At 48.6% G+C, this 26012-nt stretch overlaps 1 protein-coding gene and 1 long non-coding RNA gene across 2 annotated transcripts in view; both read left to right on the top strand.

Moving 5' to 3' along the window:
- The window catches only part of BRAP (BRCA1 associated protein), a 28223-nt gene extending 24425 nt beyond the window's left edge, over positions 1-3798 (top strand). The window contains exon 12 of the mRNA XM_037052112.1: positions 1400-3798. Within this exon, the coding sequence (XP_036908007.1) occupies positions 1400-1763 (364 nt within the window). The 3' untranslated portion in view covers positions 1764-3798. The remainder of the gene's footprint in view (positions 1-1399) is intronic.
- A 1118-nt stretch (positions 3799-4916) lies between these two features.
- Positions 4917-10824, top strand: LOC118991109 (uncharacterized). Its single transcript, XR_005067353.1, has 2 exons — positions 4917-5078; positions 10705-10824. It is a non-coding gene; the product is annotated as an uncharacterized LOC118991109 (long non-coding RNA).
- The last annotated feature ends 15188 nt before the right edge of the window (positions 10825-26012 follow it).

Here is a 26012-nt window from a genome sequence, read left to right as displayed (position 1 = left end):
CCCCAAGAGAAATTTTCCACCAAAGATTTCTTTAATTGTTGTAAAAACACTACAATATTGGTAGAAATAGAAATCAGAAATCCTTCTATACTTTTACCACCCTAACAAATTGAACTGTATTAACGAATTAAAAAGTGAAAATTGTAAGTTTTCCTAGATCCTGACTAGAGGGTAGCATTATTGATGGTACCAGTGAGTATTCTTACAGATCCTTTGCTCTTCCTATACAAACATCTTACATACATAATATTTGTTTCTACAAAATTAGGGTAATGTTAAATATTCTATGTTATTCAATACTCTGTTTTGGAGATTTTTTTTTTACGTTGGACATTAGCTCTATCTTGAGCTTCATAATGGCTGTGTAGTACTCCATGGTGCAGAGACCCCACGGTATCTCAGGCAGCTCCCATTGATGGACATTTAAGCTGTCTCGGGTCTAACACTACTGTAAACAGCTTCGCAGTGAACTTCTTTTTGCTTAGGTAAAAGATGTTCAGCGCAGTCCTGAATGTATCTGTTTTACGTGATGTTCCTAGAGGTAGAGCAGCTGTGTCAAAGGGCATGTGAAATGCCTTTCTGGTGATCTCCAAGTTGTCCTCAAGAGTTTGTACCAGTACCTGCTTGAGTGCCGTGTGTGGGAGTGCCTCTTCCTAGGCGTGAGCTCTTTGGAGTTCTTTTTTTTTTTTTTAAGATTTTATTTATTTTTAGAGTGAGGAGAAGGGAGAAAGAGAAGGAGAGAAACATCAATGTGTGGTTGGTTGCCTTTCATGCACCCCTTCCTGGGGACCAGGCTCACAGCCCAGGCATGTGCCCTGACTTGGAATTGAACTGACAACCCTTTGGTTCACAGGCTGGTGCTGAATCCACTGAGCCACACCAGCCAGGGCTCTTTGGCATTCTGATACGTAAAAATCATGCCTAAATTTGTGATTCTTTGCTTCTGAGTAATATTGGACATCAAGAATAAGGCCACTGTCTATTGAAAACCCTTCTGCAATAAATGTAGTGAGGCCAGATCACTTAACTCTCCAAGAATATCCCTTTTCCTTGTAACTTCTTTAGCATCACTATCCTCTAAAACCTCCTATTTAAACATGGACTATAAAACAGAGAAGCAGAAGTTTTACCATGAATCACAGAATAGTATTAGCTATGAAAAAATTTCTGTGCTTAAAAAAGAAAAATTGTCTTGAAGCTATACTTGGGTTAACTAGAGCAAAATTCTTCCTTTGTGTAGCTGTTGCAATGGCAGCAAACCAGTCTCCCTGAACAGGGAGAGAGGAGTCCACCCTAAGTAGATTCTGAGATCGGGGCTCCTCTGTTCAGTCCCAGAGCAGAAAGGGGTCTGTGTCAGCAGATGAAAAATGTGCTTTTGTCTTCCTTTGTTTTGCAAAAGGTGTACTCAGCTCAACACAAAAGTAGCCAAACTCACCACAGAGCTCAAAGAGGAGCAGGAGATGAACAAGTGTCTGCGAGCCAATCAGGTCCTCCTGCAGAACAAGCTGAAGGAGGAGGAGAGGGTTTTGAAAGAGACCTGTGACCAGAAGGATCTGCAGATCACTGAGATCCAGGAACAGCTGCGTGACGTCATGTTCTACCTTGAGGCTCAGCAGAAGATCAACCACCTGCCTGCTGAGACCCGGCAGGAGATCCAGGAGGGACAGATCAACATCGCCATGGCCTCAGCCTCGAGCCCTGCCTCTTCTGGTGGCAGTGGGAAGCTGCCCTCCAGGAAGGGCCGCAGCAAGAGGGGCAAGTGACCTTCACAGAAACAGGTGTCCCTGAGACTCTCTTCCCTGGCGCAGAGAGGGTGTGCTGGGGCCTAAATGTGAAGGTGGGCCCTAAATAAGTACAAGTGGGGATCAAGCTGCAGTTGTTTGGATCTTTCATTTGCTGGTGTTTGGCTTAAGGAATGCAGAGGGCTGAGGACTAGGAGAACTGATGGTAAAGGGCAGTGTTTTAAACGGTGGCTGCTTCTTCCAACCTTAGTTCACCAACCTCAGACATTCTGATGACCATTTTGCCTTCCTACTTGATAGATGACCCAAATTTGTTGTGCATTTTTCTGTTGTATTTATTGAGTTGGTGTTTCTGGCGTTCAGTTCTAGGGTCAGTAGGTAACATTACCTATTTCTAAAGCATCAAACCTCCCTGAGGTCATTGCAGCTGCCTTAGAGAGAGGTTTGTGCTGGCTACTGAGGATTTATGGAAATTCCCGAGCACTGGTCTCCTGTCGTTGTCATCCCTCCCTGCCTCTGGGGAACTGAAGGACTAGTTGAATGGTATATGAAAAGAGGCTGGGCCTATAAAGCAGGCACTGGCTTGTCTCCAGCAGCCATATCTTCTTGCTCCGGGGCTAGCCAGGAAAAACAAACAACCCAGGGCAGACTGAGTAGACCCAGTGTAGGAAAAATGGTGGTGTTTCCATTTTGTTTATTTTTGATGACTCTGTACCTCCCTATGAGCCTCAAATAAGGAGGAGGCATAATGGTGATTCCAAGGCTCAAATCTCAGAGTGAACTTCCCAGCATCTAGCAAGAATGAGCTGGCAGATTTATCATCCATTCGAAAATGTAGAGTGAGGTCTCAGACTAGCTGCTAGTATATTTTGCTGGGATCAGTATTTTTTGAATGTTTACAAAAGATTGAGCTGCATTTTCAGGTTGCGGCTAGAGGGAGCTTGGGCAGATTTTCAATTATGCTTTCAAGCTGTAACCAAAGGCTGTTTCTAAATCCGAAAATAAGAATTTTAACAGAGCCCCCTTAAGACAGTCGTGTGATGCCCATGGGCCAACAAGAGGGGCTGTGTACTTTCTCTGGAAACATAGATGTCCAACAATTTCTGATCTGCCATAATGAATAAAATTAAAGTCAGAGCCATTGGAACTTAGCTTCCAAAACAGGTAAGCCGAATAGGTTAACAAGACAAACTGCTAAATGATGAGTTTGTTTTTTGCTTTATAATTTGCCAAAGCTCAAATTACCACATTTCAGAATTTTTTAGCCTATGGTTAGGCCTCATTTCCTTTGGCATGAATGTTTTACAAGTTCCTTGTTAGCACACCAACCATACCGCTGATCACCACCCATCGTTGTGGGATGTGCTGCACAGCATTTCCCAAAGGACCTTACCTGTAACTGTGCAAAATGAATGTACTTAGACACTGTCGAGTTTTACTTAGGGCAGACCAACTGTGAGTCCCCCTCGGACTTACCAGATACCACAGATATCTTAGAACAAGAGTGGGAATGTAAAACATAACCTGATTCTCTTTCCTATAAAGATTCTATTTTATTTAAAATCTATTTTTACACTAGTTAGAATCCTGCTTTTTTGGCCAAGTACTTGTCTTGCGTGTCTGACCTTGCAGAAGCTGGGGTGGATCAGAGCATACTAATGAAGAGAATTAGAAGTAGTTCACAAAGCCTGCTGCCTCCTCATTGCTCTGTGGTCACCTCCATCCAGCGGCTCTGCCACCAGCCGGGAGAAGGCAGATTTTCTGTGCGGGTGGGATAAGTGTTCTCAAAGGCTGCACCCAGAGGATGGAGCGAATAGGCAAATGTTTCCAGGCTACTTGAAGGTTTCTAAAAAATGTTGCAGAAAATAAAAATCATAAGATATGTAAAGAAAATGTTTTTTAAAAACCAGTTAAAGGGTTATGTTTGAATTTGACAAAATTACATAAGATGGAAGCTGTTGGTGTTTTTTTTCCCCAGGATGGAAATGAACCACTTAACATATCCATACTACCTTGAACAGTGAAATTGCATTAAAGTAACCAAACTTTGAAATGACTCTTCTGCAGGTGAAATTTGTGTCTCTCTGATTGACATTTGCTTGAGAGCTTGTATCTAAATAATCTGAGGAAGTGTCAGTGGCCTTGATTTCTACCTTGCAACATTGTAGTGAGCAACTAGATTGGTTTCATCTTTCTGCCCCTTTGCACCAACTTCCCTAATTAATAATAAGAACCTGAACAGATACAGATGAGGCTTTTATTTTAATTTGGAGGCTTGGGGTAGGAGAAGACCCAGGCACAACTCTTATTTTATTTTATTATTTTAATTTGGAGGCTTGGGGTAGAAGAAGACCCAGGCACAACTCTTACACTAAAAGCAGTGAATTTATATATCTAAGACTTTTTTCCAGACCTGTCACCATGCTGAGATTTATTGTTGGAAACGGTCACAAATGGGACTTGTTCAGATGCACTGAGTAAGATAAAGCGCTGAAGCAGCCACCTCCTTGCTTGTGCGGTGGAACCGTCCTCAGAGGGGCTGAGAAACCCTTACATAGCCAGCCGAGTGTAGGGGCCTGTCAGACCACGAACAGACCACCTTGTCGTCACTTGGAAACCCCTCTCCTCGTGCAGCCGGAATCCACAAACTGCATACACTGCCCTGAAGATTGGGCCGCCGTGCTCGATGCTGCATTGCTTGGGCTGGCGACAAATTATGGCCCGGGGGATGAAGTCCACGGGCTCATCTAAAAACAAAGTCACAACATTTGAAGAAAGCGGTTTCAATTTCTCCAGGATAAAACTGAATTAACTGTTGTGCTTCTGCTGTGGTAGTTCCTTGGCTGCAGGAGGGAAATTTTTCAGGAGTCTTGAGCCCTAACTCCTACTCCTTAATGGTGCCAAGGGACAACTAAACCACTTGAAGACATCACCTTTTGCCTTGGCTGGTGTAGCTCAGTGGATTGAGTGGGGGCCTGGGAACCAAAGGATCGAGGTTCGATTCCCAGTCAGGGCACATGCCTGGGTTGCGGGCCAGTTCCCAGAGGGGGATGCACAAGAGGCAACCATGCATTGATGTTTCTCTCCCTCCTTCCCTTCCCCTCTAAAGAAAAATTAATAAAATCTTAAAAAAAGAATATGTCTTTAAAATAAAAAGAAATATAATTCTAAAAAAAAAAAAAGACATCACCTTCGGCGAGTTCAGGAGGCCAAGTAGAGTGTTCCCTGGCATGCCTCCACCACCATCCAGACTTTATTCTTGCCTGCGGAAATTTCTGAAATGGGAGTCCTAGGGTATCTCCATAGTGACCTCACCAACAGATGGAACTTTTAAAGGTAAATTTTTAAATGACAGGGAAGAGTGAAGTGTAATAGAGAAGCTTTTCCTCTCAGGAACCCGGAGTTTTACCTCTGAGTCAAAGCCAAGTGTGTCCTTAGAAGTTGATTTTTCCCCCAAACGCTGCACTGTGGTCAGCTTGGAGCGAATGAAAAGACATTCTTTGGATTTATGCATTAGGGGACTTCAGGGAAGTTATATAAGGCTTCTTTTGTTTTTTTTACTCTTTATAGGGGGTAGGAAGAGGTTGTGGCCTACTTCTCCTGATTAGCATCATAATCTGTTCCTTTGCATGCTCTTTTCATTTTTTAAAGTTAATGGGAACCCTTACCTTGCATCCCAGAAACTCACATGCCCGCCTGGGAATGCTCACTCTTTTTGATAATGGGTTCTATCAAACATTAATTTTGAAAACTATTTCCAGAAGCCAAAAGTATTTCAGAATCATTTTAGCTAGTATGCTTTTGGAGCAGTCCCTCACTGTGATTCTGGACGCTTAGGAGAGCATGAGAGGGGATTTTGCATTCTTGCTGCTTTGAAGAGGGCCAGGAAGAGATGAACAATCTGTTGTTCTTTACAAGATGATTGTGGTCTTCGGGGCCCTAATGTCGAATTGCTTTGGGTCAGAGACTTCTCACTGGAACGATCTGGAAAATGCGGTTTGGGACTTGGCACAGGGCTGGGCTGGTGCAGATAACATTCGCTATTCCAAGGCTAATTATCAGGCACACCAAGTGAACTAAAGCCGCTTCGCTTCTTTTCAGACCATGTTCTAAATCCCCAGACCTGAGACTCCTTTCACATTCAGCCTCTCAAAATAAATGCAGAGAGAGGTCTGTCCAGGGGGTGGAGTGGCTCAAAGAGTGAAATCACCTGCAAGGTCTTGGAACATGAAAGTTGGCGATACCCAGGAAAAATCTACCCTAGCCTATGACGGATGGTGCCATTCTGTTCAAAAGATAAACCTGTAGCCCTGGGCATAAATGTTGAATAGGAAAAACAGTTCTGACTTGGCCTCCGTGTCTTTTGTCATCTTTGGCTGGAAGAAGCAGCAGGTCTCAGAGCAAAGCTTGTACTTTTTTCTCGTTTAAAAAGCAAGAGGCAGCCCTGACTGTGTGGCTCAGTGGATTGGGAGCTGTCCTGCAAACAAAAGGTCACTGGTTTGAATCTTCAGAGTGCACATCTGGGCTGTGGGCCAGGTCTCCTGTTGGGGGTGGGCGAGAGGCAACTGATTGATAAGTCTCTCCCTCCCTTCCCCCTCTCTAAAAATAAATAAATTCTAAAAAATAAATAAAAAGGACAAGCCACCCCTGGCTAGGGTGGACCAGTTGTTTGGAGCATAGTCCCGTAAATCAAAAAGCTGCAGGTTCAATTCAGGTTGTGGGTTCAGTCCCTGGTCAGGTGCACATGAGAGGCAACCGATCCATGTTTCTGTCTCATGTCAACATTTCCTTTGCCCTCTCTCTAAAATCAATCATTGTATCCTCAGTGAGGATTTTTTAAATCCAATTAAAAAATAAAAATATTGCCCTGGCTGGTGTAGCTCAGTGGATTGAGCGCGGGCCTGCAAACCAGAGGATCGCGGTTCAATTCCCAGTCAGGGCACATGCCTGGGTTGCAGGGCAGTTCCCAGCGGGGGGTGCACGAGAGGCAACCATACATTGATATTTCTCTCCTTCTCTCCTTCCCTTCCCCTCTAAAGATAAATAAAATCTTTTAAAAAATAAAAATATTTACTAAAAGGAAGAGCCCACTGAGACCCCTGCAGCTGTAGCGTCTCCTGATTGTCAATGCACACACAATCCCTTGTTCGTGGCCCAGTGGGCCGCACTTTCAGACCTTCCCCGGAGGACTGGGCAGTCAAGTGCCATTAAAAGAATGAGGTGTTTCCTCCATTTGAGAAACTTGCCTGTATCACTTTACATCATTAACATAATGTTAGCACCCAAAGACTTTGGGTGCTAACGGAAAAGAAGGTACACAAACTAATTTCTTGGCAGAAGGACAGATCACAGAGAAAAACCTGGAAGTGGAGAAGAAGAGTAAGTGGAAAATTTTAGGAGGAATAAGAGTTGCTCTCTTGGAAACCTTCCAGTGGAAAGCAAGCAAATTGTGATTTATCACGCATAGCCAGAGGGTCCTCCGGCAGCCTTTTCCAGGAATTATCTTTTGTGAAAGACTTAGCTTTCATCACAGCTTTGCCCACTTGCACGCTCTAACTGATTAGTTTATGCTTACGTGGAAACTGTGAGCCGGAAAGGGTTTGCAAAAGGGACAGCAATGGAAGGGCCACATCACACAGCTCCCTTACGTCCCCACTCCACCTGTCCTTGGGGGAAGAAAAAAAATGAAAATCCTCTTTTCAAAATGCATGCCTCAGGAAAACAGCTTCACTGCATTTGTTTCCATGCTGCGGAAAATCAACTCTAACTGGCTTTGATCCCAAACAGGGCCAACTGCAGAATGTAGCAATTCTGCAGCCAAGAAGAACCCGGAGGCCTCCTCCGGCCACCCTCCCTCCCCCACCAGCACATTCGACTTCAATTATGTGGGAACATGCCGGGGCTGGGGGCTGCTGCCAGAACTGTCCTGGCCCCGACGGAGGAGGCCTCGTGCTGCGGCCCAAAATCTTTCCTAAAATTCCACACAGGATCTTTCAGTTGCTGCCAATACTACACTTTCTCTTTGGCGAGATGCCTGGCTCTCCTGAGCCAGGGTAACTCTAAAGCCCTCTCCTGTTCTCTTCTCCCCGTGTGCTGTGTGTCCTCCACGCAGCCCCTCTGCCCCCTCACCGCTGTGTTTCTGCTTCTCAGAACCAGAATAATCTTATTTGTTTATTTGTTTGTTTGTTTATTTTTAGAGAGAGGGGAAGGGAAGGAGAAAGTGGGAGAAAAACATCAACGTGTGGTTGCCTCCCACATGCCCCCCACTGGGGACCTGGCCTGCAACCCAGGCATGCGCCCCAACTGGGAATGGAACCGGTGACCCTTTGCTTCACAGGCCTGAGCTCAATCCACTGAGCTACACCAGCCAGGGCGAACCAGAATAATCTTGAAAAAGATAACCCACCCCAAGCCCTACCATCTTCTTGGTTAGCCCTCAGGAGAGAGCTGCCTGTTTGGTGAGCTCCTAAAACCGGTGTTCTTTCCACCTTTTGAGATAACGTTCCTGTGAGAAGAGAGGTAACTGATATCGAGGGGCACTGATTGGATTACCGGTCACTTGTCCCAACCCCAGTAGACTAGGGAAAACCTGGAAGAACATTCTTGTGAGAGACCTTTTTTCCAGGGCTGGTTACCCCGGGTAGGCAGCCCAGAGGGGCGGGCCCCCAAATCCTCGTTTTTCTTGGTAGGACCCAAAGCTGACAGAGGCAAGCATCTTGTACTTGCTGAGAATCAGAGGAGGAAAGATCTGTCCTGTCTTGACATAATGTGACTCCAGGGCTGCCCCCACTTCCTGAATTTCGAATCATTTACCGAACTACAGTGACAGTAATGAGTGCTTGCTATGTACTGTTCCGCACAGTCCTCGACGCCAGCATGTGCGGAAGGTAGTTACCCCATTTCACAAATCAGGAAGCCAGCGCTCAGCGAAGACCGTCCAGGACACCACCAGCGTGGACTTGGCGTCACAGGAATGAGTGGCAGGGTAGTGTGCAGTCTCAGCATTGTCTGACCCCCAGATCAGACCTCCTCACCACTCTGCTCCTCGAACTGTGTTCGAAGACTACTGAGTTAAGACCCCTTTTATGTGAGGACTTGAACCAGTCCTGTGTACCCACTGTGTTCATGGAACTAACTTTGCATCTTGTCATGGGCCTCTCTCCCACGTCACTGGGACTGGAGCCAGAGCTGATAATGAAGGAGAGAGAAGATGCCAGTGGCTCCCCAGCCCCCTCCAGACGGACCCAAGGGCTGGCTTTGGGGAGTGGCTGTGATGGATGCCTGCCGTGGCCCCTTCGCCCCAGGAGGCTTGAGGCCCAGTCCACACCAACCATTTAGGCTGACGCCTCAGTTCTTTTCTGTAGACCTACATGGAAACCCAGGTGCTTCCCTAGCTGGAAAAGTTGGCTTCGGGAACAAAACTGTCTCGACTTGGAGGAGCTCGCTCTTTGAAGGTGTCGTCGACTCAGTTACTGCCCCCAGAGGCACAGTCAGACAGGCACACGCAGGCCAACGGGAAACTTTAGATTCTGGTGGGATCAGCTGAATCTGTGGCTTCGATTTATTACACAAAAACAGGGGAGAGAGAAAGCCTAGGACAACATTTTTATAAACTACTGGGGGATATTATAAGGCTGTGCTAATTTGGTAGGTCTAAACTGGTGTGTCTGCCGCATGCAAATGTCTCCCAAGAGCAGCTCCTTTTTAAAAAAAAAAGTTTTTTAACAAGTCAAATTTCATTTATAACATAGATCCAAGACCTATTTTGTGTTATGTAACTCATGTCCATTTATCCTATTTACAATGATATATTCTAAATGCTATAAAACAATAGCAAGAACATTATCATTTATTTTTTGGATATATTTTATTGTTTGTGGTATTTCAGTTGTCCCAATTTTTCCCCTTTTGCCCCCCTCCACCCAATACCTCCCATTCTCTTCCACAGAACCCCTCCCCCTTGGCTCATGTCCATGGGTCGCGCATATAAGTTCTTTGGCAACACCATGTCCTATACTGTTAACATCCCCCTGCCTATTCTCTAACTACCATTTGTACTTCTTAAACTCTTCGCCTTCTCCCCCATTCTCCTCCTCCCCCCCACCCAACTGGCTACCATCCAAATGATCTCCGTATCCATGATTCTCTGTCTATTCTGCTTGTTTGCTCAGTTTGTTTTTTAGATTCAGTCGTTGATGGTTGTGAATTCAGTGCCATTTGAATGTTGATAGTTCTGATCATCTTCTTTTTCTTAAATAAGTCCCTTTAACATTTTGTGTAATAATGGCTTGGTGACGATGAGTTCCTTGAGCTTTACCTCGTCTGGGAAGCACTTCATCTGCCCTTCCATTCTAAATGATCGCTTTGCTGGAGAGACTCATCCAGGTTGTAGGTCCTTGCTTTCCATCAAGAACATTAACTTTTAAAATGCACAAGTATATTACTTGTGTTTTTTTTTTATTTCTGAGATGTAATTACCATGTAGCAGAATACAGCTCTTCAATGTGCAGCTGGATGCGATTCAACACTTGTACACGGTGGTGTGGTCGCCACCCAAATCAGGAAGGAGAACATTGCCATCTCCCTCCCAAAGCAGGATATTCCATTTTATTTTTCATTAAAGATTTTATATGTTTATTTATTTTTAGAGAAAGGGGGGGAAGGGAGAAAGAAAGGGAAATATGATATGCAAGAGAAAGAGCGATCGGTTGCCTCTTGCATGACCCCAACCTTTTCCAGAGCCTGTGCCCTGACTGGGAATCGAACCTGAAACCTTTCACTCCATGGGCCAATACTCAGTCCACTGAGCCACACCAGCTGTGGTGGCTATTTTATTTTTAAAGCAAAAATAGAGGAAAATTTAAAATTTCTTCTCAGCAGAAGAAATCATTTGCACTTCAGTGTGTTTCTTTTGGCCTTTTCCAGGCATAACTTTTTATATGGTTTACTTTTTTTCCCCCAGGGATTACTTAGAGACCTACTAAGTGCCAGACACTGTCTAGATTCTGGGGAATATAGTGGCAACTGTAACAGCCGCAATCATTACCTCCCTAAATACAAACAAACTTCAGACAACGGTAAGTGCTAGAAAGAAAAATGACGTGGTGTGAAAAGGGGACAGGAGAGCCAGGCTGTGGTTCAGTAGGCTTGTCAGGGAATACCTCTGTGGTCGGTTGTGTGGGGGAAAGAGAGGCTGATTTGAACTCCGGACTTCAGAACCGTGAGGGGATCCACTGTGGTTGGTTTAAGCCTCCAGCTTGCGGCGCTTTGTTATCGGGGGAAACCAACACACTGCTCTTTGCTTCTCGTCCCTCTGACCGTGACTCTTTTCCCTGTCCGTGCCTTCAGCTGGACTTTATACCCTGCTTAAGACAGTGACAAAACCTGTTCATGGTGTTCCTGGATCTCAGAATAAAATCCGAAGTCTTGCCTAAGCCTCCAAGGTCTTCTGTGATGTAGCCCTGACTTGCCTTTCTAATCTCAGATCACACTGATTTGGCTGGCCCTGACCTGCCTTTTTTTTTTTTTTTTAATTTGAGAGAGAGGTAGGAGGAGAGGGGGACATGGATTTGTTGTCCCACTTATTTACATATTCATTGGTTGCTTCCTGTATGTGCCCTGACCAGGGATTGAACCCACAGCCTCACAACCTTGACGTACCCAGATGATGCTCCAGCCAATTGAGCCACCTGGCCAGGGCCTGACCTGCCTTTTTAATTTTATCCCATATCCCTCTCCTTCTCCTTCATTTCTTCCCAGCCTCCTTAAGACTTGCATGGTGTGTTGCTTTGCTAAGGCCACGAACTGAATGAAGTAAACAACAGAAAATGACTGTCTCACAGTCTGGAAGCCAGAGGCTGAGGTCAAGGTATCTCCAGGGTGGACTCCTCCCCAGGATGGTGAGGGAAGACCTGCTCCAGGCCTCCCCTGGCGAGCAGAGATCCGGCAGGGGTACCACTGTGCGTGGGTGGGCAGTGGGGTGCATGGGTCTGTGCCTCGGCCTGGAGCTAGCCTGCTCAGGGTTCAGGCCCCAGCTCTGCCACTGCCTGGCTGAGTTGTCCAGGGGCAGTCACCTCTGAGCAGAAAAAAGATTCCATCCTTTGCAAAGTGGGGGTGATAGTAATAGCTGCCCCTCATGAGACTGTTGTGTTAGCGGCTCCTGGGCTTGTCTCTGTCCCTCTCCCCCAGCTGGATGACGTGCATTTTGGTAGCAGGGACCATTTTTCTTCATCTGCACAAGGCCCGGCCCAGAGGAGCCCCTCAACACGGGGCTGTGGGATGGGATGAAGGAACAAACACAGGCCCAGCAGAGTAAAACCAAGCAGACTTTGCATGACTAAAGGCAGGAAAGAGGCAGTGTGACCTGGACAGTGCCTGCACCCGGCACGGCCCCTGGAATGTGCAAGGCTTTCATAAACACCTGGGATGCATCGGGAAGGCCAGTGAGGAGACCGCACAAAACACCAGGGGGATTCCGAAGGGGTCAAGGCGAGGATAACTGAGCACGCCAGGAATGACTTAGGGACATGGTGGCATTTGGAACAAGTCCTGAAGAACAGAGCTGCTGGCCTGCCCTGTGGCCTCTGTCTCTGGGACGCCAAGGCAGGTCTGGAGAGCACCGCCTGGAGCAAGTTCTGTGTCAGATGGAGGAATGTATCTGAGACGTGCCTTCCTGCAGCTGTAAACCCCAACTCACAATGGCTCCCACGAGGAGGGGAGTGATGCTCTCATGAAGTAAGAATGGAGGAAGGTCAAGGTCTGGATTGGTTACATGAGCGGCTCCGCAACCTTACCAAAGCCCTGGCTCCCAAGCACTCCCAAGACATGCCCCCTCATGTTCCATGAGGCCAACCACGCTCCACCTCCCAGGATGGACTCAGGAAGGGCCTCGCCACCCCAGAACACATCCGGACACTTGTGTTGCATTCTTATCAAAGAGAAGAATCATGACTAGTTGTAACCAATCATCTCGATCCTATTCCCCTATGTGACCAATCGGTCAGGGAAAGTCATCGGACTTGGCTTTGGCCAGTGAGATGGAAAGAGAAGGCTGCTGGAAGTTCTGAAAAAGATTTTATTCCCTGGGAGGAAAAAAAAAAGGGTGAAAACGAGAGAGCGTTTTTTTGCTGCTGCTCCTTCCTTCCTTCTCAGGATGTCTGTGTGAGGACATGGTGCTCGGTGTCCCAGCAGCCATTTTGTGACCCAGCGGCACAGTGTTGCTGACCCGCTGAGGATGGCAGAGCGGGAAGAGAGAAGCAACCTGGGTCCTTGGACTTGCTTTCCTGCAGACAGCTAATACATGCAATGAATAAGCCTTGATCGGCTAAGTCCCACTAGGAGGGTATTCTATCACTTAAACAGACTGAACATTCCTACTCCATAGCATCTCCAGCTCCATCCAAAGAAGGGCAGGAGAGGTGAGTGGAGGAGATACATCCGGGCATTGGGAAGTGGTCGTTGCTGCGTCTTTCCACGGGGCAGAACATTTAGACCCTGTATGTTCTTACAACGTTAGAGCTTGCGTTAGTCAAGATTCATTCAGTCGGAAATCCAACCCTAAATGATGTCTGCAAAATGGGGCATTGCTTAGCTGTCATCTAGAGAGGTCCAGGCTGGAGCTGGCCTTGGGCACGACTGCCCCTCATGTGCAGAGCTCACTAACCACCCCGGGCTTGGTCCTCCCTCTGAGTCGACTTCCTCCGTGGGGAGCAGCAGGGCCCCGCACGGCTGCAGGCGCTCCTGACACCAGCTCGAGCACGCCTGTCCCTCCCCTCTCTAGCTCCCATGTAAAATCCGGGGACTTGGGTCTCTCCGCTGCCATGTGCCAGCGTGCTGTGGGTTTCATTCAGGGTGACTGTGTCCACAAGCAGCAGTGCCAGGGAGTGAGCAGGAGCTCCCCAGGGGAGGGAGGGAGCTGATAGGAAAGCCCGGGGCGGCTGGGGGAGGCTGGTTCCGGAATGCCGAGCCAGGCAGAGGAAACAACTATCATCCACCATAAAACCAACCCGCCACCAGCTGGGACTTTAGAAACTCCCAGTGGATTTCACTGCATTCAGTAAGTACCTTTTGCACCCTATTTGGTGCCACGGGCTATGTGGTAGGAGCTGGGGCAGTAAACAGCATGGAGCAAAAGTCCCTGTTTCTGAGGACTTCCCGGTCAGACACGTGGCCACTGCGGCCCAACAGCGTAACATGCAGTGCTCTGGGGCCATGCTCTGGGGCTGTGCCCATCTCTCTGACCCGCTGGGGGGCGAAGGGGGCCACAAAAGAGATGTGTCTTGCGCACTGAGCCTCGAAGTTGAAGTAGGGAGACTGGCGGGTGGAAAGAAAGGGGTGGGGCAGGGTCCTTTAGCAGGAGGAAACAGCAGAAGCAAAGGAACAGAGGGGAGGAAGTGCCTGGTGGGCCCCCAAGAGGGTCAGGGGATTCCCGGCTGGCTAAAGTGGGGTGTCATGCATTTGGGTAGGGCCTTGGGCCCTCAAACATGGCTGCCTGTTATGTTCCCCCAAACCTGTGCATGTTCCTGTGTTTGGCATCAGGGACCCTGCAGAAGGAATTAGGTCAATGGACCTAAGATGAGGAGGGTGGCCTGGGTCACTCAGGCGGGCCCAGGCAGCAATTGTGAGTGTCAAGAGAGCAGTGTCAGTAGGAGGTGCTGTGGACACAGAAGCAGGATGAAAAGGGTGCTGGGACGTGGGGCCGCAGCCGAGGGATGTGAACTGTGCCCTGGAGCCCCCAGAAGGAAGTGACCTGACAGGCCAGCCCCTTGAATTTTGCCCTGTAAGGCCCATCGTGAACTTGTGAGATCCAGAACTGTAAGATAATGCATCTATGCCCTTTTAACCCGCCGAGTTCATGGTGATTTGTTACAGCTGCAGAAGGAAAGTATACGGGTGGGGTGGGCAATGGGAGAAGGGTCAGGTTAGGATGACCTGTCTCTCCAGCAAAGAAGTGGGGACTTCCTCTCCCACAGGACAGGGAAATGAGGGACTGGTACAGGCAGCCTGATTAGTTGGGTGGCCAAGAGAGGTAAGTCTGGCATGGTCATGGAAAGCACGGAGAGGGGAAGGGGTAGGTGGGGACCAGAGGCTGAAGCCCAGTGAGGTTTCTAGAAGCTCAGAGTGATGATGGTTCAGTATTAGATCAGTGCGGGGGGAGAGGTAGAAATGGATGGGAAGTTGCTTCCACATTGTCCAAAGGCGGGATCAGGGAGCGCTGCAGGATGGGGTTGGGTGGGGCGGCTAGCAGGTGGGAGGTGGGAGGGGCCTTGCCTGGGGGCAACCTGTGTGCACAGCCACCCGCACGGTGGTCCTGGGAGCTGAGGTAGAGAGTACCAGAAGGGGAGGAACGGGGTTCTTTTTGGCTTTAATCAATGAGACGCTCATGCCAGCGACTCAAGGCCCAGGGCAGGGGCCTCTTTTCCTTCCCCATCCCGCTTTGCCTCTCTGCCTGATACAAAGACACGAATCACGTGGCAACCCTTGCACTAAGCCCCTGACAAGGATTGGGGAAGGACGTTCTCAGTCAGCCCTGGAAGGCAGGTGCTATAATAATCATCTCCATTTCATAGACGAGGAAACTGAGGCTCAGAAAAGTGAAACGACTTGCCCAGGGTCACCTCTGCTCTGGGCAAGTGGGCCTTGCGTTGAACCTCGGGCAGTCTTCACGTGGGAGGGGCATGCTGCTGGCCAGGAGGAGGAAGGGGTCATGGCTGTGACGGTGGGCACGTGGGTCTGAAGGTGCTGCAGGACATCCAAAAGGAAACGAACAGCAGGCGGAGGGCGGGAGGGGTCCGGAGCTCAGAAAAGGAAAGATGTGGGGATTTATTGTACATGCACACAATGTCTACGGGGCACCAGTTGCCTGAGTGTCCTCGTGACCTGGCCGTGGGCTTCCCCCAGAGTGAGCCACCTAGGGAAGAAAGAGCGAGCATGCCAGCATGAGGGGGAGCCGCAGCCTTTTACTGACCTAACCTGGGAGGGGCCGCGCCATCCCTTCGGAACCGTTCGGTCTGTTTGAAGCCGGTCCCTAAGTCCAGCCCACTCACAAGGGGACTAGAATTAAGCTCCACTTGTTAAAGAGGCAGGCCAGAGAATTTGTGGGCATGCTTTTTAAAGCACCATGCCAACAGTCACGCTTCCCCCTAACACTCCATTCATGACATTTGAGTCACATGACGACCCCTGCCCCAGTCCCTGGTCAGGGAGATGGATGATCCTAAGGTTGGTCACTTCTGGGGCCACGCTCAGCTTCCTGGAGGCCCCTTGGCTGTGCGGGGGACACCTGAACACAATGGGGGTTTGGGGAGAAAGGAAAGAACGGGCACTTGTGGGGAATCAACAGCCAGCGTTTCAGGGAGTACCCTGGGGGTGAGTGACTGCCATAGGCAGGGTAGGTGTTTCAAAGGAGGAGGGGCCAGGTTTAACACTCAGTTAAGTCCCAGATTTTACTAATGTGTGTTGACCAAAAGAGGGAGGCAAAGAAGACGGAGATTCCTCTCTGGCTTGGAATGCTATTTTGTCCCCTCTGCCCTAGAAATTTCATAACTTGTGTCCTCTGCAAAGACACGATAATCCTTTTTATCACTGAGTCTTTGCAAAAATGCTCTTTCATCATGAAAGTCAAGGCTGTGTTAGTCAAAGTATCTAACGTGAAGCCAAGACAGGTTTTGTTTTTAGACTGATGTGAAATCCACCCAACATGAAATTAACCATTTAAGAGGGAACGATTCCGTGGCATTTCGTACATTCGCCATGCTGTATGTCCACCACCTCTATCTAGTTCCAAAACATTTTAGTCATCTCAAAAGGGGACCCCACAGCTATTAGCAGTCACTCCCCATTCTCCACCACCCACCACCCACCACCCACCACCCCAGCCCTGGCAACCATCAGCCTGCCTTCCATCTCTGTGGGTTTGCCTGCTCTGGACATTTCATGTGCGTGGACTCATATACTATGTGGCCTTCTGTGTCTGATTCCTTTCACTTAGTACAATGTTCCTGAGGTTCTTTCCCGGCAGTATGTATCAGAGCCTCGTTCGTTCTTAAGGCTGAATTGTTTCAACAGGCCGCTGGTGTTTATCCGCCCACCCAATTACAGACGTTTGGGACGGTTCCCCTTTTGACTGCTGTGGACAGTGCTGCGACAGCCATGCATGCACACACATTGCTTTGAGTGCCTGTTTTCCATTGGGGGGAGGGGTGTAAACCTAGGAACGAAATTGCCGGGTCATAGGATGCTTCTGTGTTTAACTTTCTGAGGAACCAACAAACCGTTTAATAAAACAGCCACACTATTTTCCACGCCCACCAGCAATGTCCGAAGCCTCCAGTTTCTCCACATCCTTGTCAACACCCGCCATTTCCAGCTGTTTTGAGTGTGGCCATGCGAGTGGGTACCAAGTGGGCAACTTGGGCAACATAGTGGGCAAGTGGGCAACATAGCTTTTAGAGGTGTCTGTTAATGACCTAATTATCTATGTCAAACCAACAGAGTCAAAACTCTTGCATTTGATTTTTCCTTAAAAAGAAACAAAAGCCAGGGGGAAAAAACCCTAGACCTCTACCCTTCATTCATGCTAATAAGGCTTGGCCTTTGAGCAGTCTGAGGTTGGAAATAAATGCATTTAGGAGGTTAAATTCACGGACATGTGCTGGTTGCACAAAAATGTGAAAGTACTTCATGTTGAGGAATGGTACACTTAAAATGGTTAAAATTGTCAATTTTACATATAGTTTGTCACAATAAAAAATAAAAAGAGTGGGTCGTGAAGATTAAATGGCATGATCTACCTAAAATACTTAGAAAAGAGCTTGGCATAGGCTAAATATATACATTACATGTTTATATAGTATATATTGTATATATTATTTATAGATCTAATCTCAACCATTATTTGCCCGGTGGACTTAGCAGGGGCTGGTTCTGATATCTGCTGCTTCCTCCTCGTGGGCAGCACGGTAAGGACTGCCCGGTGATTCTGGTCGCTCTGCCCCAACATTTGAGCAAGGCGGACACGGTGCAGGCCGGGGTGGGGTACACCATGGGAGCGAACATGGGTGTCAGCATTACACAGAACAATGGACACAATGGTCCTCCTCGTGCGGTCTTCAGGTCAGCGTATTCAAACACAGTAAAAAAAAGGGGGGGGGATTAAGAAGTGATAAATCCGCCTCCTCGGTTCCTGGCTCCCCAAGGCTTTCCCAACAGGTCCGGCAGGCACCAGCAAGGCCTGGCTTTGGCCACTGTGGGGTGGCCTGTGACCTGAGCTGCTGCAGGTCTGTGTGTTGAATGCAGGACACCCAGGGCCTCTGTGAGCCTGCGGTGGAGAGGGCCAGAAGGGCCAGTCCGGAGGGAGACAGACACGCAGGCACAGGCCCCAACTTCCCCGTCACTTCCTCTCTCTTCCCGACAGCCCCTTGCCTTTCTCTCCTCGGGGTCATGGAGGGTCCAGGAGGGCAAGCTCTGCCCAGCTCTTATTTTTCATCTGCAAGGGGATGGAGAAGAATGTGAATGAACCCATTACTCAGTCGCTGGAGGTAAGTCCCAAAGCTTAGTATAAAACAGCCTAAGGTGAAATGTGATAGGGGGAAAGTTCAGTGGAATATTATTGTCTTAAAAAGGACAGAAATGCTGACACATGACACAACTTGGATGAACCTTGAGAACATCATGCTAAGTGAGAGAAGCCAGACACCATCCGACAACACAGCATGACACCACTCACCTGAGGTCCCGAGAGGAGTCAAGTTCACACAGACAGATGCACCACCGTGGTTCCCATGGACGGGGGGCGGGGGAATGGGGAGGTAGTGTTTAGTGGGGACAGAGTTTCAGTGGGAGATGGTTAAAAAGTTCTGGAGGTGGATGGTGGTGATGGTGATAAAAAACGGGAATGTACTCGACACCACCGAGGAGGACGAGGAGGAGAAGTGAGCAGATAAGGGGGTGATGGGCAGAGATGGGTGTGATTGCCAATGGGGGTGGGACTTCCTTTCCGGATGAGGAAATGCTCTAAAGTGACCCTGTGGTGGTGGGTGCACAACTCTACAAACGTGCTAAAAACCACTGAATGGCATACACTGAAGCAGGTGAACGACATAAAATGTGAATTACACGTCAGCGAAGCTGTGAACAGAACAGTCCCAGTCGGACATCTCGGGGCAGGCCCGAAGTTAACCGGTTCTCGGCATCCATTTGCCTTTCTCCCACCCAGCTCTTCCTCCCCTCTTCCCAGCCCGCACTTCTTGAACACTTCCTGGCCTTGACCGCTTTCAGGCACCTACTCTATGCTTCCCCTGCTTTTAAATCTAGTATTGTGGAGTGTTCTGCTAACTATGCATGCCCTTCCAGGAATGGGGGAAAGGAGATGATTTTAAGGTCAGCCTGGAATGAAAGGTGCGTTTGTAAAGTGGTGTAATAATATTGCTCAATAAAATGAGATCAAAAGGTTGCATCAGGCCTAGGAGGAGGAAGAGCTGAAAATCACAGACTTGGAGACCATGCCAAAAACCTGAATGAAAGCTAGAAAATGCCATCCCGTGCCTGGCCATCTAATCTCCACAAGCTAGGCCTGGGTTGTTTGGCACTGGGTCTCTTGTCATCCGCCTGCAAGACAACCTCTGAAAGCTGCTGTGCCACTCAAGAACACCTGCCGCAGCTCTCAGTGTTGGTCAAGGATGAGAAGGATGACCTTCGCAAGGTCATGTGATCGCATTTCTGGAGAACCAGTCAGTCTATCTGTCAGGGTTCTCTGGAGAAACAGAACCAACAGGAGATAGACGAGGGGGAACCAAAACCCCAGAATTATCTTCTGGAGGGTGGGCCCCTTGTAGGACAGGCTTTGCCTGCTAGGTGAGTGTTCTAGGAACCCATTTCTATCAGTATGCCAGCTGGTGGTGGTGTGAGAGGCTATGCTCAGCTTCAGTGAATGTTGTTTTTTGGGGGAGTGGGCTCTTTCAACGCCATCTGCCCATTTCATGATGGATGATTTAGGAGTGCACCTGCCCCCCCTGCATGGAGTGTTGTAGTTTTTGATCAAAAAGGGTATGACCCCCATGCACCACCCTCCCTCGGGTGAGTCACTCTCACCCGAGCAACTTTTTTTTTAAGATTTTATTTATTTATCTTTAGAGGGGAAGGGAAGGAGAGAAGGAGAGAAATATCAATGTATGGTTGCCTCTCATGAGTCCCCTGCTGGGAACTGGCCTGCAACCCAGGCCTGTGCCCTGACTGGGAATCGAACCGCGATCATGTGGTTCGCAGGCCCGCGCTCAATCCACTGAGCTACACCAGCCAGGGCAGCGAGCGACTTTTTTTTTCTTTCCCCTGATGAAAAAGGTCCTCAAGGAGAAACGTTTTGGCGACGTGGAAGAGGTGAAACAAACAAACAAAATGACAGGAGCACTCAAAGGCATCAAAATCAAATTCAAAAACTGTTTTGAGCCGTGGGAAAAATGTCTTGATAGGTGTATTGCATCAAATGGAGAGTGCTTTGAAGGTGACTGAAGTTTAAACACGTAAGAATAAATTCTGTGGGTTTTGGGGGGCCCCTCCTTGTATAGATGGCATTGGCTCGCTTGATTACAGAGGCTCAGAAGTCCCACAGTCCGCCTGTCTGCAAGCTGGGGACCCAGGAAAGTGGGAGGTATGGTGCTAGTGTAAGGCTCCAGGCCTGAAAACCAGAAGAACTGTTGGCACATGTTCTGGTCCAAGTCCAAAGGCCTGGGGAAAAAGGAGTGCTGATGGCTTAACTCCCAGTCTGAGGACAGGAGGAGACCCATGTCCCATCAAGTGGTCAGGCGGAGGGCGAGAGAACTCTCCCTTCCTGCCTTGTGTTCCGTTCACATCCTCAGTGCATCGTCTGCCCACATACCCTGGATGCGCAATGCAAAGCCTGCCAGTTCAAATGTTAACTTGTTTCTAGAAACGCTCTTACAGACACAGCCAGCAACAATGTTTGAGGAGATACCTGGGCACCCCATAGCCCAGGCAGGGTGATGCATGAAATTAACCCTCACAAGCAGCTTTGCGGGAACTCCCCCCCCCCCCCCCCCCCGCCCCCGGTGCTGTGCTCATCGGGATGACTCTCACTGTCCTGATGAGGTGACGGGGGTCTGAACGCCACCGACTGCTGAAAGGAAGCTTCCTGGCTCTCTTCTGAATGCTGAGAGGAGTTTTTAAGCTGATTTTCAAATGTCCCATCTCATTACAATATGTAACAAAAATGGGCCACAGATTCTTTCCTCCCTGCACGCCCTGCCTGTGCAAAGGGATTTTACAGGTTATTTTATCGAGATTTGAAGTCCGCCCCAGCTGGTGTAGTTCAGTGGATTGAGCGTGGGCCTGCAAATCAAAGGGTCTCTGGTTCGATTTCCAGTCAGGGCACATGCCTGGGTGGCAGGCCAGACCCCCCATTCCAAGTAGGGAGCGAACAAGAGGCAACCACACATTGATGTTTCTCTCCTTCCCTTTCCCTCTCTCTAAAAATAAGTAGAGAGAGAGATTTGAAGTCTGTTTCCCCATCCCCCAAATCTGGGCTTGGCCATGTGTCTGGCTTTGACTTAAATGTGACATTAGAAAATGTGACGCAAGCACAGATCTGGAAAGTACCTGTGCCTCGAGGCGCCTCTTGCTTCTCTTGGGAACCTTGTGACCTCTGCCACTCGAACACGCCCGGGCTCATCTGCTGAGATGTGTCGGTGAGCTGTCTTTACCGCCCCCAGCTGACACAGAGCTGATTGCCACATGTGCCTCTAGGCCCTCGCAGACCATTCAAGCCCAGTCGAGCCGGCCCAGAGTGGAGGAAGGATTGCTCAGCTGACCCACGGAATTTGAAGAAACGGAATAAGGTTTGTGGTTGTAAGCCGACACGTTGTGGGGGTGGTTTGTCACACAGCAAATGCTAACAGATACACACACTTTCAGGATGTTCTTAGAAAGGCTTCTATAACTTTAAAAAGCATTCATGTGGGATTCCCGAGTCATTTTCCGGAAACTAGAAGCCCAGCGTTTGCTTATTGCTGTACGAAGACTTGCACTGTCCTGGCCCTCTGAGGCCAGAGATGGCCCCCTCCCCTCGCGCAACGGAAGAGAACCCTGCACAGAGGCGGGGAACCAATGGTCTGCTCCGACCTCCTCTAAACCTACGGAAGGCTGGTGACTGAGCAGTTCCCCAGAAGGCCCCCCATGGTTGCTTAGCTCCAGGGTCTTCTGATGGACCAGACAGACACTGTCCCGAAGACCTCCGAGGCCACATGAGTGGGGAGGGAGGTAAGCTTTACCCAGGGCTGAAGGCAAACCCCACCTAGACCACGTGTGATGGAAGCATGTGGGTCGGAAAGACTCGTCCACCTGTCCCCTCACTGCCTGGAAATGCTTGGGTCGTGAGGGGGTGGCCTTGGATGCCAGGCCCGTCATGGGGGCCCCTGGCTGGTAGCAGTTGGCAGGTAGGACTAGGAAGCACCCGCCATTTCAGGTTCAAATCAACAAGCACGTATAAATGGAGGATTAGCCTCTACCAGATGAAAGCAGCTTAGGTTCATGAAGTGCCTATTAGGTACAGGTGGACTCCGACCAGGTGCTGGGAGTGAAGCACCTGCTTCAGCAGCGCCTCTGTGTGGCCACTATGGCATCTCAGCCAAAAACAAGGCAGATGCGACAGGAAGGGAAGGGACCTAGCGCGCGCTGCGAGCAGCGGCTTGCGGTCAAATACAACGCAGTTAAAGTGGTAGAGACAGGAACTGCACTGCTGGTGGGAGGCAAGGATGGGCAGCACCTGGCCAGGCTGGCAGGGAGTGGTGACCTTGGGTGGCTCGTGCCACTTTTCTGCCCTGGTGTTGCCATCTCTGGGGTGAGTGCCAAAGGAAACAATGCAAATAAGAGCGCTCTGTAAACCGTGGGGCACTGGACAGAGATTATGCCTTCGGACGCCCTAACATTTTATTTGGTTATGTTTTTGGAAAAGGTGGCGTGTGCATGGTAAGACAAATTTTCAAAAGTAAATTTTCAGATGGTCAAAAGGGATGTGATAAATAAGTTTACCTCTTCCCTGGGACCAGGTTTCTTGTGCCCTATCTAGAAATATTCTATGCACATACAGATAGTAAAATAAATATGTATGTGTATATGTATATATGTATATATACACACACACACATACTTATTCATACTTCCCTTTGGTTTAACACAAGTTGGTGTATACCATGAAAAACACCCTATACTTATTGTTTTATTATTTTATTTTAAAATTTTCTGGTTTTTGGCTTAACAACAGGCCTTGCTCCTGCCCAGCTTTATGGAGGTGTAATTGACAAAACTGTACGGACTCAAAGCATACAACGTGATTTGATGTTTGTAGACATTGTGAAACGGTTACCACAATCCAGTGAACTGACATACCTATCCCCTCACGCAGTTACCTTCGGAACTTGCTTGTTTGTAGCAATAAAGGCTTAGATGGCCTTTCGGGTCAGTGGGAAAATGTGCTCTTCCCCCTGCGCAGCTGAGGACTCTCCATATTCCATCGCCCGTGGGACGCCCTGCAGGGCGTTTGTCCCCTGTGGACGCAGTTTCTCTCCATGCTCTGAACGGCGCCGCTGCGATTATCCTCGTCCATTTGGCTTGTCGCCCTTGTTGGGAAGGTGCTCTTTCAGTTCCGATAGGCGCTGCTAGCTTGTCCCCTGCGGATGGTGGTGACTTTTACAAGAGAAGGCTCTCTGTCTCATCAAGAAACAGGCAGTCGTCGCGGGCTTGCATTTGATGAAACCAAGCAGAGGAGTTTATTTTTCCTGGAGGGCCCCCTCGGGCCTTCACTGTCTCACGTGGCAAAGTGGCTTAAGGCCCACACACTGGAGACAGACCGCCCGGAGTCAGACCCCAGCTCTGCCATGCACTGAGTGCCATCTGAAGTGACTGAACCTCTCTGTGCCTCAGTCCCCCCATCAGTCAGATGAGAAGGACAATCCCGGCTCCTTCGGGGTTTCTCAGCCGACCCCGGCACCACTGATACACAGGGCTGGACGGTCCACTGCTCCGGAAGGGCAGCCTGTGCTGTGCATGGTGGGTGTTGAGCAGCATGCCTGGCCTCTACCCACTAGATGCCAGGAGTCTTTCCCCTTCAGTTGTGACAGACATAAGTGTCCCTAGACATTGCCAAATGCCCTCTGAGGGCGGGGCAAAATCCTCCCCTCCTGGTCAGCATCAGCAGCCCACTGTGAAGACTCTATGAGTGAGTTACTGTGGAGAAACCACATAGAACAGAGTTGGTACATAGTAAACACTATAGAAAGGTCTGCAATTATTTTCATTCCTGAGCGCTAAGGCTTACCTTGTGGAAAATAGTTTCAATAATAAGTGGGCTTGAGAGAGACAGGGAGCGCTGTTAAGCCTGTATCTGATTCCGCTCTGGAACAAGACTCTGGTCCCTCTTCTAAGGTCATGTCAGCAATGTCAGTATTAATCACAGTCTGATCCCTCTGGGGTCCCACGGAGGGGCTCTGGGCATCCTGTAGCAAACTTAACGAGACCTCGTGCTAATGGCCAGGTCAGCTGTCACCAGTGCTGCACTCGTCCCTTTTCCATCCCATCCTGCATTTCCTACACAGTGCCTGCTTCACATCACCTCTACGCTTTCCATAAATCCGTGGCCCCGAAACAGGCTGCCCGCAGAATTCACCCCAGAAAGGGGGCATCCAAAAACAAAAAGGGAGAAAGAGGAAGAATAATAAGGCCGAGTTTCTTTAAATTTCTGGCTCCGTACAGCAGAAGCATTTCCAATGAAAAATAAAGAATTCTTTCTTCTGTGTGTTTCAGCTGGCATCCAGCTTTTGCCTTGTGAATAATGTCACTGCATCGTTATTCTGTCCCACAAGGTGAAACAAAATGAGCAACTTCACAACCAGAGTGTGCTTGTGGGGCAGAAAGGGCTCATTGGAAAGCTTTTTCAAGGAATGTTGTTGTGTTCCCTACTATTTTACCACACACCCTTGGTTTTTTTTCAAACTTATGTGAAAGTTGTTACTTTGCATACAAGGTGTATAAATAATGCCTCTTGGAAGTCCCCCCACAACACCTTTTTTTAACTGCTTTTAGTCTTTTGGGATTCCTGGAGTGTCTACAAATAGATTAGCCTCTAAGAATTCTGAGTAACCATGGTTAGAAAAAAACACTGGTTTAATTAGCCATGGTCCTATTTTTGAAATTACATCTGCTCGCTCGCGCGCGCTCTCTCTCTCTCTCTCTCTCTCTCAAATGAGGATTGGTCTTTGCAAAAACTTCAAGAGGATGGATTTTTGGGGGGAGGGGAGTGCGTGTTAGTTTTGATTTGAACTCATTTTCATGCTTTTGAAAGCGAAATCAAGAGTATTGAGTGAATAATGTAGCATCATACATTAAACATGATCAGCCGGAGAGAGCTGAAGAGAAATGATTGCAGGTAAATGAATCGCTGGGAATCCTGGATCCCCGGATGTGCACTGCTGTACCGAGTGGCAGCAAACCACCGTCTGCACGTCTGCTCTGCACGGCGACATCAGGTTTTCATCTCTAAACCCCCACCCAGACTTGATTAATCATTGAAGTGATGAAAATCAGAGCGCCACGTGCCTTGCTGAAGGGTCACGGAGAAGCAGAAAGCAGGCGCGGAATCCGCAGGACTAGATGCCCAAGTTAAAAAGTCTCTACCTGGTTTCTCCCTTGATCCTAGATTTCATTTCTGAAATAGTGATTGCAATGGCCACCGCTTTTTTTAGGAGGTGAATTGTAGCAATACTTCTTAATATCAGAACCCTTCCACGGGTGTTTTTTTTTAATATTTTTATTTATTTATCTTTAGAGGGGAAGGGAAGGAGAGAGGAGGAAACATCAATGTATGGTTGCTTCTCGTGCATCCCCTGCAGGGAACTGGCCCCTGCCGGAAACTGGCCTGCAACCCAGGCATGTGCCCTGACTGGGAATCGAACCGCGATCGTCTGGTTCGCAGGCCCGTGCTCTATCCACTGAGCTACACCAGCCAGGGCTCCATGGGTGTTTCTCATTGCCCGCGATGACAACTCTCCAGTGGTACTTGGTTTTGTTTAAATGTGTGCCCCCCGAATCACTTGGGGTGGGGCATACTAAAAAATTTAACATTTATTGGATACAATATTAGTCCCTGAGTTCAGCATTTGTCTTTAAAGAATTCTGAATGCACGTTGAAATCACTTTTTTTCTTGGTTGTCTGTATTAGTTATCTTTTGCTGCATACAAATTACCCCCAAATCTGTTAACTTA

The sequence above is a fragment of the Sturnira hondurensis genome, unplaced genomic scaffold (assembly GCF_014824575.4).
Source record: "Sturnira hondurensis isolate 20B ecotype Veracruz unplaced genomic scaffold, ASM1482457v3 Scaffold0007406, whole genome shotgun sequence".
Lineage (NCBI taxonomy): Eukaryota > Metazoa > Chordata > Mammalia > Chiroptera > Phyllostomidae > Sturnira > Sturnira hondurensis.
This window is presented reverse-complemented; position numbering and strand designations above follow the sequence as displayed.